Below are 21,606 nucleotides of genomic sequence, written 5' to 3'. Positions count from 1 at the left end.
ACAATTCAAATATTAACCAAATACTCGTATGCCTAACTCAGATACATTTCGAATGATCCCTACTTTTTTGATACTTTTACCCTTTTCATTCTGGTGAAATATGTATACTATTGGTTAACCTGATAACAAGGATGGAATAAACATGATTTTTTAACAATTTCATTTCAAGGTCACGATAAGTCGAATATCTCCACTGATGACGCATGTGTATTCTTTTGTCTACCCAATTTTAAGCACAAATGTTCAGATACAAAGTTCCTCAAAAACATTCTCGCTTGGAGAAGCCATTGTATAGCGAAACACGTGTCATAGTTTCTTTCAAACCCTCGTAGTGAAAATCTTGCAATAAATTTTGTATCGCATATTATTATTATGGATTTTCATCAAGTATCGGTCAGTTTAACCCAACTAACCTTTACTCAAATACCGTTTTTGAATATTTAGGTACATAAAAAAGGGGTGCTTTCAATTGAATTCAATTAAATTTAATTACATACTGTTTCGCTATACAATAGCTTTCTCAAGCGTACGAAAAAGCCTGAGGTAGGTAAACATGTGTTGCGGTTTTGTGAACTTTACAGTGAAAATCTCACGGCCTCCACACCCGGAAAATAGTTACATGGTTACTGGTGTGTTGCGATGTTGAGAAATTTTTTGAAACGATCATCACAGTATTAAATGATTATAATGTTTTTCGCTGCCATAGAGTCTCATTTCCTGTAATAAATTGTAAAAATTTGCTTCTTTTTTTTTCGATTACTTTTTCTTATTCAGAGTTGCTTTTTCTCCTCTTCGAAAAGAGGAAAGATAATACTATTAAATTTATTTCTCAGCTTTCACTAGTTTTTGATGTTTGTACTCTTTTAGGGTCAGTAAAAAACTGAATACCAAAATAGATCCTTGTCAGAAACCATTAAAATATTCCGTGTCTTTGTGTTTCTTGTATTTAAATTTTTTCCGTCATCCAAAAACAGTTTGTTCTCGCTAATAATAATTTCATTAAATCCATCAATCACAAAACTGTCAATCTTGGTCATCATATTTGTCATAAATTGTTTTCGTTTTTCTTCATGGGAGAAAAGTTAAAATATTCGGATGAATCTTTTCAGCCAATTGAAAATTTGTATATTTCCACCAATCAGTGGAAATTCAGCCTTATTTGTAGAATAATGAATGCACTAGCAAAAGATAACGAATACAATACGAATCGATAGATAGGTACTTATTCGATGCGCATATTCTAATATGACTAGAGACAGGTTAGGAGAATTGTTGACGGTAATACTTTTACATCATTCAAAACGTAAAATTTAGATTCTTCTTGTAGGTCCGAAACCAAAATGTTATCTTACAGAAAACTGAAAATGTAAGTACTTATTTATTCGAGGAATAATATTCACAGGTACAACATATTTCAGGATGTAACTGAATTAGAAGATTTAGGTTTGCGGAGAACATTCGAAAGAACTAAAATATTAGAACATCTCATAAGTACTGTTGAGAGAAACATAGATGATGTGCGCCAAATCAAACGATATGATTTGGGAACCAACCACAAAGGTGAGTGTAAACTTAACTTATCAGTTATCTAGCAAGTGGTGACTCACAGTAACAACAGTATCATTGGCGGAACTAGTATTTTAGATTTTCTATGAGTCTGAACAAAGTCCAAGAATGGTGATTTTTCAGTATAGTCAGTAACAAAACTGATAATAATAATACCGACCAGCAAAAGACCCATATGAAAGCCGCAGAGGTCACTTTTTCCTGCGGCAATAAAAGTATAAGTCAATGCATGGGGTCAACAACATTGAAGACCTAGGCTTATCAAGGCACTTGACCTTTCCTCAGGTCGAGTTGGCTGAAGTCAGAAACTGATGTGTTTCTCATAGACACCTGCCAGCATGGTGTCTTCAACGCCTTAGTTTACCGCAGTCGTGTGGTAGATATAGAGGTTTCTAACACAAAGTGCAGGGCCCGTCGCGAGACGCCTGAGACCCCCAATGCACTTGCTGTTAGCATGTCCCACATATGCGGTCTCAGTCGCGGCGCTAAAACACATTTACGGCATTAACGAGACACCCATGTTGCACTACGCTCCGGGGTATATTGAATCTTTTGTGTGAAATGAAAAGTGCCGAATTTATTGGAACCATTCATTCCCCACCCTCAGTTTCATACAAACTAATAAGCCTGAAGTAGTTGTGTTCGGCCAATAGGGCGTCGTGGAGTTTTCAGTTCCCGATGAGACGAATATCGAGAAGAGAAAGAAAAACAAATAAAGTATCGAGATTTTCTCTTCGAACTCGGCAGACTCTATCCAGACCAGTCTGTTAAGATGATTACTCTGATTATTGAAGTCCTTAGTGAAATGATGCCTTCTCTACATTCAAATCTCAAGATCATGCCGCCTTGCCGAACGAAATCTTGGCCGGACAAATGCAGAAAGCTGTCATTATTGGCTCATTGCGTCTGCCTATGGCACATGATTCTCGGGCCCAATGATCACTTAGCCAACGATGTGGGAGTGGTCATTGGTTGATAATGCTAGCGCGCCGTCCCAAATGTATCGAGGCTTCGGGGGATAGGGCCTGACTAGCGCAAATTCAGGGAAATAATAATAATTATAATAATGATCAGAGAAAACACTGAATATTCAATGTAAGATACTACAACTTGATACATACCCGTCCAGACCTAGAGATGGCGGTAGTTTTTCGAGTAATATCACATTATTAGAAAGTACACAATCTAAAAAGCATATGTTTCAAGTTTGAAGATGCTGCGTTGTTCAGTATTTGTTTGGCGGCCATCAATAGAGAACGTTTTCGCGGAATTTGTGAAAATGGAGAAAATTTGTCATCGTTCTGTGGTACAATACTTTTATTTGAAAGGCCTCAGATCAATCAATATAAAAGCTAAACTGAATTCTACTCTGGGTGAGTCTTCTCTTACGTTTACAACAGTAACATTTTGGGTAGCAGAGTGTAAACGAGGCCGTACAAGCTGCCAAGACGAGCATCGAAGTGGTCGGTCAAATGAGGTGACAACTCCAAAAACTGTGAAGAAAATCTACGAAGCGGTACTGAATGATCGTCGACTAGAAGTGCTCGAGCTAATAGACTCAGTAGGCATTTCAAAAAGTGCTGTACATCGTATATTATCTGAAAATTTGGACATGACAAAGCTGTCTGCAAGATGGGTGCCGCGTTTGCTCACAATAGAGCAACAACAGTGCCGTGAAGATGTTTCAATTGCGTGTTTAGTGAAGTTTCACAGCAGCAAAGCAGAACTCTTGCGTAGTTTCATAACCATGGATGGAGCATGAGTCCATCACTTTACACCCAACTCAAAAAAATAATCAAAATAGTGGACATTTCATATGCAGGCAAGGTAATGGCATCGGTTTTTTTGGATGCGCGTAGGATAATTATCATTGACTATTAAAAAAGGTAAAACTATCAACGTCGTCACCTGAAATTGTGATAATCGTATCGTCAGCATACGATATGAGCATCTGTGATAAATTAAGGTGAATCATTTACATAGAGAACAAATATATGATGGACTTGATGAAAATCCATGACGTTTTCAAAAAACACTTTCCTAACTCTCAGTTAGGAAAGACACGCCCGAACAAGCCATTGTATGGCGAAACACGTAATGCATTTTCGTAAAACTGTTATGTGAAAATCCCACAATAAAGTGTTCCATGAATATATAATAAAGAACAAAGACAAGTGGTCCCAAAAACTATACTTCTGGTACCCCCATTTGAAATTCTTATGACTCGGATTTTATGTTAATACATATCACCATCATTCTTCGGTCTTTCATGTATGGTATAACCTAATTGAAATTTTGTTGATAACACTGAGTAATGATAGCTTGATGGCTATAATCTCAGAGCACACCGTAGCAAATGCAGCGAAAGAACATGCTTGTTGTTATCAATTTACCGAACGGATATTCATACAGTTTTCTCCACTGGACGGATTGATTCACGATCAAGATTTATGTGTGTAATTAATTCCTCAATGTTTTGTGTAAATTGTTTCGAATATATCTATTGAAAACGCTTCCTCGCCAGAACAAAAATACAGTCTCCTTAAACTCCATCGATGATACTAACTATATTAGCAAAACGCTCAAGAGAAACTATTTCTGTTCTGGTGAGAAAAAAGGTGTTTTCATCGAATTCATTTCACGCCAGAGGTTCCAAATTTGACTTATCAAGTGGTTAAAATATGACGCTGTTAACCGTGCGGAGCCGGGGAAATCAATCAATCAATCAATCAAAATATACTTTATTGTCTAAAAAACTCTTGTTTTGTTGACAAAGTAGAATATACACGTAATACACCTAATACAAAATTTAGGCAAAATACACACAATTATGTAAAATATAAATAAAATAGAATAAAAATAAAAATGAAATTGGTATATAAACAAGCAGTATATAAACATATACATTTATCAATTATACATTTTATTCAATAGAATAAGTGTCAATGAATAAATAAAATATCAATCATAAAATGTTATTTGAACATTTTGTCAATTTTACGAATTATAATTTAACAATCTAATCGAGTATATACAGTACCCGCAATCAATTACAATTTCACTGGAAGTTGTCATTGTAAAATTCTTGCAAACTATAATAGGGTCTGCTCGCGAGAAGTTTTTTTGTGTATTTTCTGAAGCTGTCAGTACTATCGTAGCTATTTCTAAAATGAGACGGTAAGTGATTATACATTTTAACACCGTTATAGGAAATGGAGTCCTTTACTAGGGATGAAGAAGGCAATAGTAATTTAAAATTATTTTTAGATTTTAGGCGAGTGCTATGACACGAAGAAATATATTCAAATTTTGACCTATGTTTCTGTATAAGACACGCAGTTTCCATTACAAAAAAAGCCACAACTGTCAATATATTTTTTTCTGCAAATAACTGCCTACATGAATTGGGCGGGCCTAGTTTGAACACATATCTAATGGCTCTCTTTTGCAGTTTAAGTACTGAATCTAGCAGACTAGAGTTACATACCCCCCAGAAAAGAATGGCATATCTCAGTTGAGATTCAATTAATGCATAATATGCGTTCATAGCCGTGGCAGTACCAAGTTCCCTTGAAATAATTCTCATTGCATAGCACCCTGAGGAGATTTTATTCTTCAATTGGTTGACGTGTGCTTCAAACTTCAATTTACTGTCAATATATAGGCCCAAAAATTTTGTGCAGTCTTTATTTTCAATCTTCTCATTTTCTAGAGGCATATCTTCTAAAGTACATTTGAAAGTTAATATATTTGTTTTTTTTTTATATTGAAAGAGAGAAGATTCGAGTCGCACCAAGACTTGATTACATTAATATCTCTGCTTATCTTATTATTCAAATCTTCAACAGTTTTACTATGCCATAAAATAGTGGTGTCGTCAGCAAATAAGGTAATTTTTCCAGAAGTATTTATACACAGTAAATCATTGATATATATATATAAGAAAAAGAGTGGGTCCCAAAACCAATCCTTGTGGAACTCCATAATCTATATTAATATATTTTGAAGTTATATCACTTTTTACGACTTGACTGCGCCCAGTTAGGTAGGATTCGAACCAATCCAAAGTAACTCCCTCACAGCCGTAGTAATGTAGTTTCCGCAAAAGTATTTTGTGGTCTACACAGTCAAAAGCCTTTTTTCGGTCACAAAATACTGCTGCAGCTACATCTCCGGCATTTATATCTGAATATACTTCATACAGGAAGGAAAAAATTGCATCTTGGGTGTTCTTTTTAGCCTGAAATTCAAATTGATTTTCTTTGATGATTTTATGAGCAATAAGGAATTAATAGAGCCTTTTTTCACTAGTTTTTCAATTATTTTTGCTAGGGTCGGGCGAGTTACTAGTTAACTACAAACTACGATTTGAAAATCAACCACTAGTAGAGAAAGACTTACGAACATGATTATAGAGCAATTCCGTGAGGAATGTTTTGAATTTTCGATTAGACAGCTCCATGAAATTCGGTGGTGGATAATTATATTTTTTTCACATCAGTATCTAGTAGTCCGTTTCGCCTTTGTTCGTAGTTATAATTTAATAGCTTGAATACTTCATTAATTGTCTCAAACGAATTTTCATCAGAAGAATGTGCCAACATACTTGTTTTCTGTCTTGCAATGAACAGAATTTGACTAAAATTATCCGTTTGTGTAAGCATTTCTCAACTTTTTGTACTCACACATAATTGAAATCTTCAGCTTTTGAATAGAAGCCAAGGGAGAAAACTTCAGTTTTTGTAATCTTGAAGATCCAAATATTAGTTGGAAAATATTTCTTCCAACTTACTGTTTTTGAAAAATATTCACTCGAACTTGTTATAACCTATCTGCTGTCACCAATGTTACTAATAAATAAGTACAAACATGGTACACTTATACAAATTTAACAACTCCAATAATCCAACATTGAATCTAGTACTTAAGCTACACTTTAAAATCATCACATTCATTAAACTTATCCACTGCGTTTTTTCTGCTTACCTTCATCCTGTGTCCAAGGTGAGGAAGACCAGATGGGAAAAAGTGAGAAATACATAGTTGATTAAACCAGGAAAACTTTGCCACTTTCAGAGCTCATTTGAAGACGTTTAAAAATTTACTGATTGAACGATTATTACGATACACCAGTGAAGTCACCAGAAGCCATTAGATAACATCCGAATGATTTTTTCTGGTCCATATAAAAAATTTAAAGAGGCTATGGTTTCTCCGAGATGAAACATCGGCTTGGTAATTTGCAAACGCTATCTTGTTCAGCTTCAAAGTTGACAATGAGAAAGTGTTTTTATTAAGTCTTTTTCAAATAACATTTCTTATAACCAGAAAATGAAAATCTCCGGAACTAATCGAAATCTCCCAAATTTTGAAACAGCATTTAAATACGATCTATTACGATTACGCCCGGCTATGGCGAAGAACGCTTACTGCGCAACCTCTGTTGCAGGCAGCCAGTGATGCAATTGAACTCAGGTTCGTGTTTAATAAACCCTACAAAATACATATAAAACAAAACACAGAGTCAGATGCTACAAATGCAATACGCATATATTCATATGGCTCAAAAACCAAAGATGGCTCAAGATGTGGAGTTTATTCCAGATCACTAAGCTTAAGGATTAAGTGGGGAATGGAAAAAAAAACCAGCGTGGTTCAAACAGAACTGGCTGGTATCTCAATCGTCACAAAAGAAATAACCAGGAAAGGAATTTCTGGCAAAAACATAATAATCTGAACTGATAGTAGACAAGCCCTATTAGCCTTGAAGAGACAAAGTGTTACCTAGGGGCTAGTACTAGAGTGTCACCAAGAGTCAGCCAAAGCCTCGGTAGATAATAACATTATCCTGAGGTGGGTTAAAGGGCACGATAAAAGTAAAGGTAATCGCATTGCCGACTCCTTAGCCAAGGAAGCGGCTGGACTAAGAATGTTAGGACCCAGGGATGGAATCAAAGGATGTAGTTTTGTCAGGATCACCCTGGGCGACTCTGGGAAGTTGGCGCCGAAGAAATATCTGGCGATGACCAGGAAAAACCTACGCTTAACAGTAGGATTTCTAACTGGCCACTGTCAACTAAGGAAACACCTCCATAGTATGGGGCTAGTGGACACACCTCTATGCAAGACGTGTGAACACGAAGATGAAACTGTCAGGCATGTCTTATGCGAGTGTCCTGAGTTATCATCAATAAGAGAGTTCGGCGAGTCTTGGCCTACACCTGCCGATATAAAGGAGATGTCTCCTAGTGACCTGTCCACCTTCCTGCAAAAAACCGGATGGACGATGACCTAGGAGGAAAACTCGGGAGGATGTTCAATAGGTCACATGTGGCATAAGTGCTCCCCCTTCCTACTGTACATATATAGATGAATAAGGTCTATAATGGGCAACATTTTCATAATTTAACTGATTTTGTATCTCTCAAGGTCTTCGATCTTTCATTGCTGGCCCTTCTTTTCATGGATACATAGTACAGTACATTTGAACATTTTCGTGAATTTCTGGTATTCTTTATATTTATGGTGACTGATATCCGAAACCATGGCGACGATTGACGTTATTGGTACATTAATCGAATTGCGAGTTTCGGGGAGGCAACTCATTGAAAAGTTTCCCTTATCCGTTTTACTTACTCCATAACAAACGTTTGATATTCAACTTGTTTCTGATCCACAGATCTTGACGACAGAATCGAAAGAATATTCGTAACCAACACCAGTATTTGTCTTCAAATAAATAAAAAATTAAAAGATTATGCAGAAGAACTCAAAACTACTTGTGCAGACTCTACCGACGGAAGAATAAAATTTGTGCAATACAACACACTCAGAAATAGATTCATAAATATCTTCAAGCAAAACAATGCCGAATTGGAAAACTTCAGGAATATTCAGAAGGCACATTTAGAGGCCCAACTCAAAGCGAAAGGAATACGAATAACCGATGAGGAACTAACAGCCATCTTAGAAGAGAAAGCAGACTTGAAAATCTTCACAGAGAATGTAAGTACACAATTAGGAGCGAATACGGCTTATTGAGCAAATATAGTATAGTTCTTAAGTATCATTTTGCAAAATTGGAGATCACCTTTACAGAAAGAAAGTGGTGGTGTCATTTCAGCCAAATTGTGCAGAAAATATTTTAAAAATTATGAACAAACCAATTCAAATTATTCAACACCTGTACAAATGTATATTAGTTTTGGATACGTTTTGATATGAATAAACCTCCTCCAGAAATAGAGCGAGTCAAGCAAGTAACTGCTTGTCATCCCAACCCGATTCCTTTTAGGGTGGTTTGTTCGAAATCACAATCATTGCGTTATTTATCAAAACGGTGAGGAAAACATCTAACTGAATTAATATCACTGCACAACAAAATCGAACTTTTTTTGTGGCAAGAGATTTGTCACCTGTTGCTCATTATTTTAGGCTCACTTATTTCAAATCTACTCTCTAGTTCAGGAAATACGGGTAGGTACCCCCTTAAAATGTACTCTCTATTTGACTGTTGATATTGCTATCGTCAACGTCTTACTAGTTTGTTTCTTTTTTGCAATGGCTTCGTCTAGAAGGACCTGTGTATAGATTTTGTCACATTTGTAGCAAGTATACATTCAAAAAATTCTCTTTACATGTGTCGGACTCCATGAAAAATTTCTAAATGGGATACTTTCAATGGCCATTGGAAACAAACAACAAGTCCTGGATACCGAATATAGTGTGTAAAGCGTGTGTGGAGTATTTATGATTATGGAAAAATAACAAGAGATATCCCTTGATTCTCAATAGTCTTATGATCTGGCGTGAACCTTCGAACCACCACGACGACTGTTATTTCTGCGTCGTGGACATAAAAGGAATTAACCACCTAAATAATTCCAAGGGGGTTTATCCTACTATGCCGTCAGTTACTAGATCTGTCCTGCGTTCAACTGACACATTGGGACCCCAAACAAGTACACTTCAGGTATGTCCGCACAAAGTTGTTTAACGAATGGAGGAAAGTGACACAAGCTGCGAAGATAGTCGTAGCGAATTTGAAGACGCCGATAGACCAAGACCATTCAACCAAGAGGATCTAAATGATTTAATAGGAGATCTCGGATTGTCCAAAGCTTCATCAGAACTTCTAGCTTCTCGATTGAAAGAAAGAAGTTTGGTCACCAAAGAAATGAATGTATCATTTTACCGTATCAGGAAAAAGAAATTACTTCCTTTGTTTTCTAAGGAGGGCGATTTTGTATTTTGCAATAACATTCCGGGATTTGTGGTTGAAATGGGATTAAAAAGATACCACCCTAATGATTGGGGTTTGTTTATAGACTCGTCAAAATGCAGTCTTAAATGTGTACTTTCACATAATGGCAATAAACTTGGCTCATTGCTCATTCAACCAAAGCTAAAGAATAATGTTCCACAATATATCTGGTTTTAGACAAAACTGAATACACATAACACAACTGGCCATATGCGTGGGCCAACAAAGCGTGTATACGAAATATCCGTGTTTTATTTGCTAGTGGGACAGCAGAGCTAAAACTGAGCATTGGACCAGAAAGGATTGGCCGCTTGGACACGAAATAATGTAATAAACCTAGTATCTCGGTAACGCATAATATTACTTCCTTTACACATCAAACTAGGATTGATGAAACAGTTCGTAAAGGCACTACACAAAGAGGGGCAATGTTTTCATTATATGTCCAGATCGTTTCCAAAATTGAGTGGACCACAAATTAGAAAATTAATAAATGATGTAAATTTTACTGAAAGTATGACAACTGCTGAAAAAATACCTGGAATGAGTTTATTTCGCACGTTAAAAACTTTTTGGGAAATAAGAAGTGCGTCGACTTTCCTGACCACGTCAAGCAGTTACTATTATACTTTCAGTAACTTGGATGCAACATAGCCACCTTGATCGATTTCCTGAAAATCTTGGAGATTTAATGGAAGAATTTTTCATCAGGATATTCGCACCATGGAGGAGCGCTACCAGGGCTATTGAAGTGCAAGTATAATGGCTGACTACTGTTGGATCATCCAGAATAGTAGTAATACTCCTACTAATTCAAGAAGAAGAAAAGAAAGTTTTATTCTAATTAGATAGTAAAATAAATTGTTATGTGACGGAAAACCATGTTTTTTGATAAAAATTGCTACCCTTCATATCTCAAAAAAGTAGAGCTGCTAGCAAAATTCTGAGTACAGGTTTTAGTCAGAGTAGAAAATGCAGCTAGATCCATAAAAACATTCCTTGCAACAAAAATGCTGTTGTGCAGTGTAATATATATATATATATATATATATATATATATATATATGATGAGCTGTTTTCTCGGGTTTCGCTCCGTGTTCTGTGTATTTTCTCCCCATAAGGATTATTTTCACAACGTTTCGGCAAAGTCTTATTTGCCATCTTCTGGTGGAGTCTGGTTTTTTCAACTAGACTGATTAATTCGAACTCTGTGTCTCAATTTATAGGGATGGATGTTTCCCTTTACCTGCGTTGCTGCCACTACCTGTGTTTGCTCGACTACCTGTTTTGGTCTTATTACCTGAGCTGCCTCTCCTGTCTTTGTTATTGTACCTGTATTGTCATGTACCGAGTTTTGCCTCTGGAGTTGAGCAGTCTGATTGCTTGTGCACAGAGTTCGAATTAATCAGTCTAGTTGAAAAAACCAGACATCACCAGAAGATGGCAAATGAGACTTTGCCGAAACGTTGTGAAAATAATACTTATGGGGAGAAAATACACAGAACACGGAGCGAAACCCGAGAAAACAGCTCATCATACTTTATCCGTGAGAATCTTCGAGTTAACATATATATATATATATATATATATATATATATATATATATATATATATATATATATATATATATATATATATATATATACAGTGTGACCCATTTAAAATGGAACCACCCCTGTAGAATGTGCATTTTTCAATCAATCTCAATTTTTTTTTATTGAAATATTAAGCATGAAAAACTGTATCTTGACACTAACTTTCACAATTTTAGTTTCATTTCCAAGGCACTCTATGGTTTTTTTTGTTTGTCAAAAAAGGCAAAAGTTTATTAGGCAATTTTTGTTTTCAAATTTGACTACACCACTGGATTCGTAGTCGTTATAAATCAAAACTGTCAAATTTTCATTAAAAAATATTTGTTAACAACGAAGTTACAACAACTTCAATTTTGGAAACAAAGTATTTGTTTGTAATTTTTATTCAGATTATAGACATATTTGAGATCTGACAACACTGTCATCACCAAGTAGAACACCAGTGAATTTGTACAGTGAAAATCCGAAGTCAACAGCTCAATGCGTTCTACAGTTATAACTCCTGAAAATATGGTAATGTGAGAGATTTGTGGTGCAAGCGTTTTGTAATAAAAATCTGACTACGCCACTGGATTTGTGGATAATATTCAATAATTTATTGTCGACTCATCCAATATAAAGAATAATTGAGTTTTTTCGAGTCTCTCAATATACACGCCGATTTTTTTAGCTGATCCCGCTATTGCTATCTCAGAAACGGTAATACCTACAAGGTTGGTCGAATTCAACAAAAATGTTCTATTTTGGGAAACTAGAATAATGTCTTTTCAGATCGAAAATCTGATTATTTTTGAAATATTCGCCATAAACTAGAATTTCTGGCGCCTCCATTTTGAATTTTATAAAGAAGGCAGATCACCTTTCATTATTGTTCCATATTTGTTATGATCTGATATAGACCAATTTGCAATGCGACGTTTCGTTCATTAGGTTCCATCATCAACATATTTTTTTAAATATGGACCTTTCCTTTTATTTCCATAATCACTGAAAATAAATCCACAAATAACGGATGGTTTAACAGTAATATTCATTTTCACTGGCAGCAAAAAATCCCTTCATACAAATTTCCAAGAGAGATATGGAGTTAATGCTTGGCTTGGTGTGCAGGACACCAAGATTATAGGTCCCTACTTTTTTGAGACGCCTTTGAGAGGGTAATTACATTTAGAGTTCTTGTCGGAGACTCTAGTTGAGTTGTTAAATTATTTGCCTTTGAATAATCTGGCATGATGAAGCTCCGCCACATCGCAGAACTTGATACGACTATAGATGCCAGAACGATGGATAGGAAATAATGGCCCTATCAAATAGCATCCACGTTCACCTGACATGACCCTTCTGAACTTTTCATTATGTTTCATTAAAAACAAGGTATTCGCCCCAACACTTGGCAATTTTGCCGAATTGAAAGAAACAATAACAAGACCTTGCATGGCTATAACTCCACAAATGCTGGTAATTCGCCATAAAAACAATAGTTGATTTTTTTTTGTTTGTTACACGGTATATTACATGTTCTTCCGATATGTGGAGTTTATGTATAGCTTTGAGTTCTAGAACCAAAAAATATTGGTCCCCACTTTTTTGTAAGGACTGGGAATTGTATGTCCATAAAGTGATGATGAGAAACACATCGGGAAACATTTGTATTGTAATACATATCTGAATTTGTTATTATAGTGGCTACAAAAATCGATGACGAAAACTAGATCCGTATAAAAAAATAAGTTGATGATGAAATCTAAATAACGAAACGTCGCGTTGAAAATTGGTTGACATCAGATTATAATAAATATGAAACGATATTGAAAGTTCTTCTGCTTTTTTGCTAGACTCAACTGTCCTTAAATAAAACAAGGAAAACAAGGGCGATGACATATTCCCCTTCGAAGACGCCATCTGTGGGATCGACAGAACTAAATCCTTGAATACACAACACAACAAAGTTTTTGTTTCGGGGTTGAAATTAGATGATTTTAATGTATTTCCACGTGTTAAAACCAAAAGTGACCATAAAAATTATATATTAGCTCTTGTTTTCAAGATATAGTATCATTATATTATATATATGTATATTGAGTTTTCAAAAAATGAAATATTTCATCACCAACAGTTGGTACACATGTTTGTTTACATAACACCCCTCTCATCAGCTGTTCTTAAGTAGTAAACATAACCTATGTGAGTTTGTCAATTGTACGCACGTGGTTGCCATTGAAATTATCGTGTGAAGTTGATTTTTAAATTAATTTAAGTGCTGATCTGAAATGCCTCGAAAGTGTGTGAATTCTGTCGATAGCTTTTGCTATATATGTGGTGAAATAACATTTAAGGCTCAGAAACGTAAAATGACACCTATCGTTAAGACAGCCTATGAACATTATTTTGGTGTGAAAGTTGGGGACCAAGATAAATCATGGGCTCCTCATATATGTTGTAATTCTTGTTCCGTCATATTGCGAGAGTGGCTGAAAAATAAAAACCGGGCAATGGCTTTTGCAGTACCTATGGTTTGGCGTGAGCCTACCAATCATACAGACAATTGTTATTTCTGCTTAACTCCTCCCATTAAGCAAGGTTTATCTATGAAGAAAAGAGGAACGGTTAAATACCCTAATCTCCCATCTGCTCTTCGGCCTGTACCACACTCAGACAATTTTCCAGTCCCTTCTCCACCCCAAAACTATGAAATTTTAGAGGAAGGTGATGAAGACTGTTTAGAAGGAGCAACCATCCTTCTACATCCTATGACCCTGATTTTGAGGTAAGCGATAGGTCTAGTGATCCGCACAGAATTAGTCAAGCAGAGTTGAGTGACCTTATGAGAGATCTTCGCTTGTCTAAGGAAAAGGCTGAGCTGTTAGGGTCAAGACTACAACAGTGGAATCTTCTAAAACATGATGTGAAAATATCTCAGTACAGCGTCAAAAAGATTTGCTTCCTTTTTTTGAGAAAAAAGAAAACCTCGTAGTTTGTTCTGATGTTAATGGTTTGATGGACTGCTTGAATTTGGATCACACACCATCTGAATGGAGACTGTTTATAGACTCTTCAAAACTAAGCTTAAAAGCTGTACTTCTGCATAATGGAAATCAGCTACCCTCTATTCCTATAGGTCATGCAGTTCACATGAAGGAAACGTATATAAATATGAAAACACTTCTGTATCTGTAGAGTAGGGAGGGTGAGTGTAAGCCCACGCACTTAAGCCACATGTGACCCATTGTACATCCTCCCGAGGAGTTGTCCTCCTAGGTCGTCGTCCATCCTGTCCTTTCCAGGAAGGTGGACAGGTCGCTGGGAGACATCTCCTTTATATCGGCCGAACACACACTCTCTTATTGACGATAACTCCGGGCACTCGCACAGGACATGCCTGACAGTCTCATCTTCCTGTTCACACATCCTGCATAGAGGTGTGTCCACTAGCCCCATATTATGTAGGTGTTTCCTTAGCTGACAGTGGCCAGTCAGAAATCCTACTGTAAGGCGTAGATTTTTCCTGGTCATCGCCAGATATTTCTTCGGCGCCAGCTTCCCAGGGTCGCCCAAGGTGATCCTGGCAAGATTACATCCTTTGATTTCATCCCATCTCTTTAAAGATTGAACATGGGTGTAACAATTGACTAGTTCCGCAATTGTCGAAGTCATCAGGCCACTCTCCAATGAATCAAATGTGAACAACACAAGTGGCACATCTGTGGTGATCTGAAAGTCATTGCTATACTCCTAGGAATGCAATTAGGGTTCACCAAGTACTGTCTGTGGGACAGTCGGGATAGAAAATCTCACTATAAAAAAATTAACTGGCCTACACGAGACCTAAACCCTAATGAGAAAATGTAGTTTACGAGCCTCTTGTAGATCCTAATGTTCTCCTTCCCCCATTACATATTAAGTTGGGTCTAATGAAAAACTTTGTGAAGGCCATGGACCAGGAAGGACAAGCTTTTAAGTACTTGAGAGCAAAGTTTCCCAGGTTGAGTGATGCTAAAGTCAAGGAAGGCATCTTTATTGGGCCTCAAATCCGTGAAATCGTAAATGATCCTGCTTTTGACATGATTTTAACAGGAAATGAAAAAAGAGCCTGGGAAGCCTTTAAGGGGGTTGTACATGGGTTTTTAGGTAACAAAAGAGATGATAACTTCACAGCATTGGTTAAAGAACTTCTTCAAGCTTACCACCAACTTGGATGCAACATGTCCTTAAAAATTCATTTTCTTCACTCTCATCTTAATTTCTTCCCACAAAACTGTGGAGCTGTGAGTGACGAACATGGAGAAAGATTCCATCAAGACATTGCCTTAATGGAACAGAGATATCAGGGCCGTTCGAATGAAGCAATGCTTGCAGACTACTGCTGGTCTGTGTGTAGGGATGCTCCAGAAGTGTTTTATAAAAGACAAGCTAAACGACAGCGATCTTACAATGAATCGGATGGACTCAATTGAAATTTGGTGGTACAAACTTCTTTTATTTGTCAAAACACTAAGAATAATGTTTTTTTTTATTAATTTTGTACTTAAAATATTCTAAAAGAAACATAACAATATTGTTTTATGTACTTTCACTTTTCACGCATAGTATAACTACTCTTTAAGATTAAGTACTGTGTATCTCAAAAACCACAGCTAATAAAAATTTTTCATTGTTATTTTCGTTTTTATCACCCCAAAATTAGTAGAAATTGACTAATTTAGTGTAGGAAACATTAAAAAAATATTTTTTTGTTGTGTTGTGATATCAATGATAAACAAGACTCCTCAAGGCAGTCAGTTGCAGAACCAAGCTTCGACATCGGGCGCCACGCCGTCGAGATTCGTCATCTGTCGTCAACTGTGACGACAACTGTGTCGTCAACTGTGACGATCCCATAGATGTCGTCCTCGTAAGGGGCGATGTCGTAGCCGTTGTTCCCTCTTTTTTTGTTCAACTGAATTGTTTATAACTCCTAAACTATTTTTTGTGCAATTTGGCTCAAATGGTGAATATTGTGAAATTGATTTGTAAACTGAATTAATACTATTAGATATCTCAGGAAGGTTTTGATTCCACTGTATAACTTATTTGTTCCAAGTTTATATTGGTGCTTTATTGTGGTGCATTAACTGTGCAACATATGTGATATTTTTGAAGAAATTTGAATATTGCTAAAAGTTACTGTATGTTTGATAACCATATCAGATGCACTCAGAATGGCATCAAGTCAAATGCCAGACAGGGCATGTCAAAAAAAAATAATTCATTGAAAAATAAAGCACACAAAAGAACAAGAAAATTTTATTTGGAAAAGATGTCGAAAAATATGCTCAAATACAAAGTTGTATCACCATTCAAATTATTATTATTTTTACTATAATTTTGAGTTATTTCTGTATGACAAGTTCATTTCTAAAATTCATTTGAATTTATAGGAATATTTCTTTAAAACCACTAATTTCAAGTCTGAAATTTCATTAGTTAGGACTTCCATTGTCTAATATAATATAAAATGACTTGAAATTCCTGAAAGAGTCCATGAAATTGGAATGAGTAGCTGAAAATAACAATTATATTAACCAAAAAAACTGTGAAAAGAAACTACGATTGCAAGAATTCCATTTAACGAAAACCCTGCGAGTGCGAAAAATCCACAAGAAACACACACAGAGAGGAGAAACCAGCAAATTGGGAATAGCAGAGCATGTTTGGAATCATCAACATAACATCAAGTGGTCCCAAGCTGAGATCATCCACAGGAAGGAAGCGGCGAAGCAGATAGGGGGAAGAGAGGATAGGTGAAAGCACTCGAATGACCTATAAGTAGTCATCTCTGGGAGGAATAAGTCCAGTCATCACCCGAACATCGCAAAGAAGAGAAGCCGTCACAACTAGTGCTTGTACTTCCCTACATCAGAAGATTATCGAAAAGAATAAAAAGAATTGGATTCAAGTACAACATCAGAACCTGCTTCAGATCCGGAAACACTATTCGTAGCAGCCTCACGAAAACCAGGCCACCAAACGCGGAATGCGATTCCAAGAATTGCAGTTACCGGATACCCTGTGAGTGCGGAAAATCCTATATCGGTGAAACTAAGAGGAATGTTCGCATTGCCGAGCACAAGAAACTCACACAGCGAGGGGGAACCAGCAAATCTGGAATAGCAGAGCATGTTTGGACCCATCAACATAAAATCGAGTGGTCCCAAACTGAGATCATACACTGGGGAAAACATTGGTTTCAGAGAAAATTCAAAGAAGCCGCATACATGTTGTCCAACAATGTATTCAGCCGAGTTAGCGTAGAGATACGCAACATATGGAAACCCATAATCAAGCGAAAATTGGCCAACTCCCGCCAAACGGTCATCTCCCACTAAACCGGTGAAGCGGAAAAAGGAAAACGGAGATAAGTGAAAGTACTCGAATGACCCATGAATAGTCATCTCTTGGAGGAATTAGTCCAGTCATCACCCGAAGACGATTGTTTAAAAAAAATCTGTTTCATATCTGTTTTTCCGTTAATCAGCTGTCGCCCCCATACGAACAACAACTCTCAGAAGTTGAGAAACTTGTGCGAGCTAAGGACTAACGAGGTCTTACCTTTTAACGTGTGATTCCTAACACGGATACTAACAATTGAAACGTCGTGAAGTAACTTGGCTTTAAATCTATTAATTTTAATTTTTTGTTTTTATTCAATTTTTAATTGTTGCTTGTATTCTGTTTTATTGTAATTTTATTTCAAGGGTTTTTTTTATTAATATAATTGTAATTTTCAGCTTTTCATTTAAATTTTATTGATTTTTTTCAGGGATTTCAAATCATTTTATATCATATTAGACAATGGAAGTCCGAACTAATGAAATTCAATTTAAAGTATTTGGCAAAGATATATAAATATGCGATTTTGCAAATATTTCTCCAACAACGCGAATGCATTGGTTAGGTGCATATGCAAAAACTCTGAATCACAGTAAAACAATTGTTTTCTAATTGTTATAGAGATGTTTTAAATAGAACAGATATGTTAACAAAACATTCCAGAACTATCGCACAAAGATACTTTGCAACAAATTAATAAATACAAAACAAACCAAAACATCTGATGAAAAAAATTATAAGGGGCGTTTCTGTGTGTCCCCTTTGCTTTAGATTGATTACATTTTTTGCTTATAGAATATGCCTAAATCAGATCACAATACACCGGCAAGAAAATTTCTCTAAAAAACATTATGTCTTCAATAGTAGTGAAGGTCGATTCTAGACTTTTTGTCCCTATAAGAAAAATTCCACTGTATAAAGTCTGGGGAACGAAGAGATTATCGTTGATGGATATCTCATCTTAAACATTTACTAAGAAATGCACTATTCAGCGTTTCATAAACTACTGGATAAGGCAGGATATCCATGATTTTAGATTCATAAAGTGTGGCGTTCTAGTAATCTTATGTTACTGAAATATTCATCCAAGCGAACTGAAAGAGGAACATTTCAAGGAGATATTAATTTTATTGGGAATAAGCTTTTTCGCTTTCTACTTATCCATAATTGAACAAAGAATCAAGGGGAACTTCCAGAAAAATAATAACTGCAAGAAAAACTTTCCACATAGAAATGTAGAACAAACACATAAGTTTCTTTCAGATACAAAGTGTTAAAGAAAACTCTTTTGAAACGACTACTCCCATATGAAAATTGAATTACACGAAAATCACTTTTTCCCATTCAGTTTCAACTACAAATGGAAATGAAACAGATGCTATACAGAAATGCTACACAGTGTGTGATATGAAAATGTGTTGATATAAACTGTCATTTACATGAAACACTACCATCCCCAATTATTTACTTCGAAGTTTCGGGACAAGACACCTGTATTACCTCATCAGCGACGTTTAAAATACCATAATTCGAATTTCATATTCAAGTCCGATTGTCAGTTAATGGTTCTTAATAAGAAGTTATGAAAATAATAATAGATAATAAATCGTTATGATGTGGGAAAAAGAATGAACAACCTAATATTCATTATGAATACAATTGTTTAATTGATTTTGACTAAGTGTTTCATCATTTTTGTAGCTTTTTATTCGTAGCTTTTATTTTAATTGAAAATCGGACTCGAATATGAAAATTGATTTCTGAACAACTTTTTCAAATAACTTATTTCCGTGTTTTCAACGCGAAGCAAAATATCGAGAATTTGCCCTTTTCGCGGGATCGTAGCAGGTCCGTTAGTCCGTTAGTCAGGTACCCTATTGGACAAAGCATTTCTTATTGAAGACATTCAACAACATATGATTAGGATACTGAAAAATGTATGTATACGGGAGTAATTCAAAAGTTTCCCAAAAATAATAAATATTGGAATTGGAAGACATAACTTTCTGGTTTGAAATACCTAACTTCAAATTTAAATTCATTGATTATTTTTCGAAATGAAGGTACTTTATACTTGAATGAATTCCAAAAAAGGAAATTGTACGACAATCTTCCGTAACAAACCATCCATTTTTACTGAAATGAAGAGCAGAATGTGATTTTAAAAATTTCGCTAGTGAAATCGGGAACAGGCTTAAAAACACTTACTTTCGTTTACTTTTGTCTCATTGATTATATTTTCTTTAGCAGTAGGTCTTTACAGATTATTGAGGAATCTCCAGAAACTGAAAAAAGCTTAGCGGACATCGAGGAGCAGTATCGGCAATGTTTGAAAATAGGACAAACACTGAATGAAGTTAGCGATTTATTTATACAAATGGCCATACTAGTAGATTCACAGGTGGGTAAGAAAAAGTAATAACCAATGTTAAAGCTTACTATCATGATGATAATTTTTAGTTATTATTCAAGACAAGAAATTGACGTGTATTTATTCTAAGTACGAAAAGTTCTACTAATATGTATAAAATGATTTTTTTCTACGAGAAAACAACAATAATTGAAGAAAAAAATACTGATTATTCAGTTGACTTCATAGTTCATAAAATGCAATACTTATGTTGAAAAAGTATTCATGGTGTTGACAAATATATTTTCGAATAAAAGTTGATATTAATTTTCGTAATCATGTCTCTTAAGTCACAACGGAAATAAATAGTATCGGAAATGTATATACCCATCAGATTATTCATTTTTCAGCATGACATGGTTGATAGAATAGATTATCAAACAGAACTTGCCAAAGAGTTCGTTGAAAGGACTCCAAGTATACTGAAACAAGCTGCGAGGAAAAAGAACAGATTTTTTAAGGTAATTTCATCTTGATTTGGGAATCCTTTGACCGATCTTTGCTTTATTTTCAGTGTAAAGTTTATTGTCTAGTTGCAGTTATCCTATTGGTGATCATAATTTTCGTAACTATTTTCAAGTATTTCGAAAAATGATTAGTTGAATAAAAATGTTCAATGATTATTTATTGATGAAAATAAAATAGTTTTGACTGAATAACTCATTATTGAGCTCCCTAAAAACCATGATCTCGTGTTCCATTTAGAACTATAGAGTAGAAGAAATAATACATGTTTTGTATATTTGTGAACATTTCGGTCCTTCTGTTATCTTCCTATATATGATGCTTTCATAAAAAATCTAATACTTACTAGATTGAGCAGATATTGTTAGATACTTTTCCTAGTGTTCCTGAAAATTCATAACGATATGGCTATTACATTCGACGTACCTACTGATGGTTTCTTCAAGTATTGATAAATGAAGGAAAATGTACTGCAGTCGGTATTCCTTTAATCACTTATTTTTAGTATAACGTGAAGAAAAGTGACCGTTCTATTACTAGAATAAGAAGAAGAATTCGACAATGTATTGAATAAGAGAGCCTTCAGTTCGAGAATATGAATTTTAAAATTTATGTTGATACTGTTTTATGTTGATTAAATAATTTCATCGAATCATTGCCTTTTTTTCTCGATTAGGAAATCAATACGGACAAGACAGAAAAACAATTTATTTCCTGGATGAAATAGTGAAATAGAGGAGTTTCCTATATGAGAACCTACTTGAATTATTATTGGTAATGCAAAAATTCTCCAGAATTTATGAAATAAACACGTGAGCACTAGAAAGTTGATAATAATCAATATTATTTGGGCCATGAATCTCAATTCAATCAATAATAATAGACACGTGTTGATTCAAATTATTCCCATTCAAATGTCTCCAAAAGACATATTCTCA

At 35.4% G+C, this 21,606-nt stretch overlaps 1 protein-coding gene across 1 annotated transcript; it reads left to right on the top strand.

Moving 5' to 3' along the window:
* The first annotated feature begins 1,178 nt into the window (after positions 1-1,178).
* Positions 1,179-21,327, top strand: LOC111514342 (syntaxin-1A homolog). Its single transcript, XM_023170579.2, has 7 exons — positions 1,179-1,278; positions 1,328-1,366; positions 1,419-1,560; positions 8,246-8,571; positions 20,057-20,194; positions 20,554-20,664; positions 20,718-21,327. The coding sequence occupies exons 1-7, from the start codon at positions 1,246-1,248 to the stop codon at positions 20,796-20,798; spliced, it is 870 nt and encodes a 289-aa protein (XP_023026347.2). The 5' UTR covers positions 1,179-1,245; the 3' UTR covers positions 20,799-21,327.
* The last annotated feature ends 279 nt before the right edge of the window (positions 21,328-21,606 follow it).

The sequence above is a fragment of the Leptinotarsa decemlineata genome, unplaced genomic scaffold (assembly GCF_025532065.1).
Source record: "Leptinotarsa decemlineata unplaced genomic scaffold, Ldec_3_MD MMD2_tig00001019_RagTag_RagTag, whole genome shotgun sequence".
Taxonomy (NCBI): domain Eukaryota; kingdom Metazoa; phylum Arthropoda; class Insecta; order Coleoptera; family Chrysomelidae; genus Leptinotarsa; species Leptinotarsa decemlineata.
Note: the sequence above shows the minus strand (reverse complement) of the source record. Positions and strands in the feature narration are given on the sequence as shown.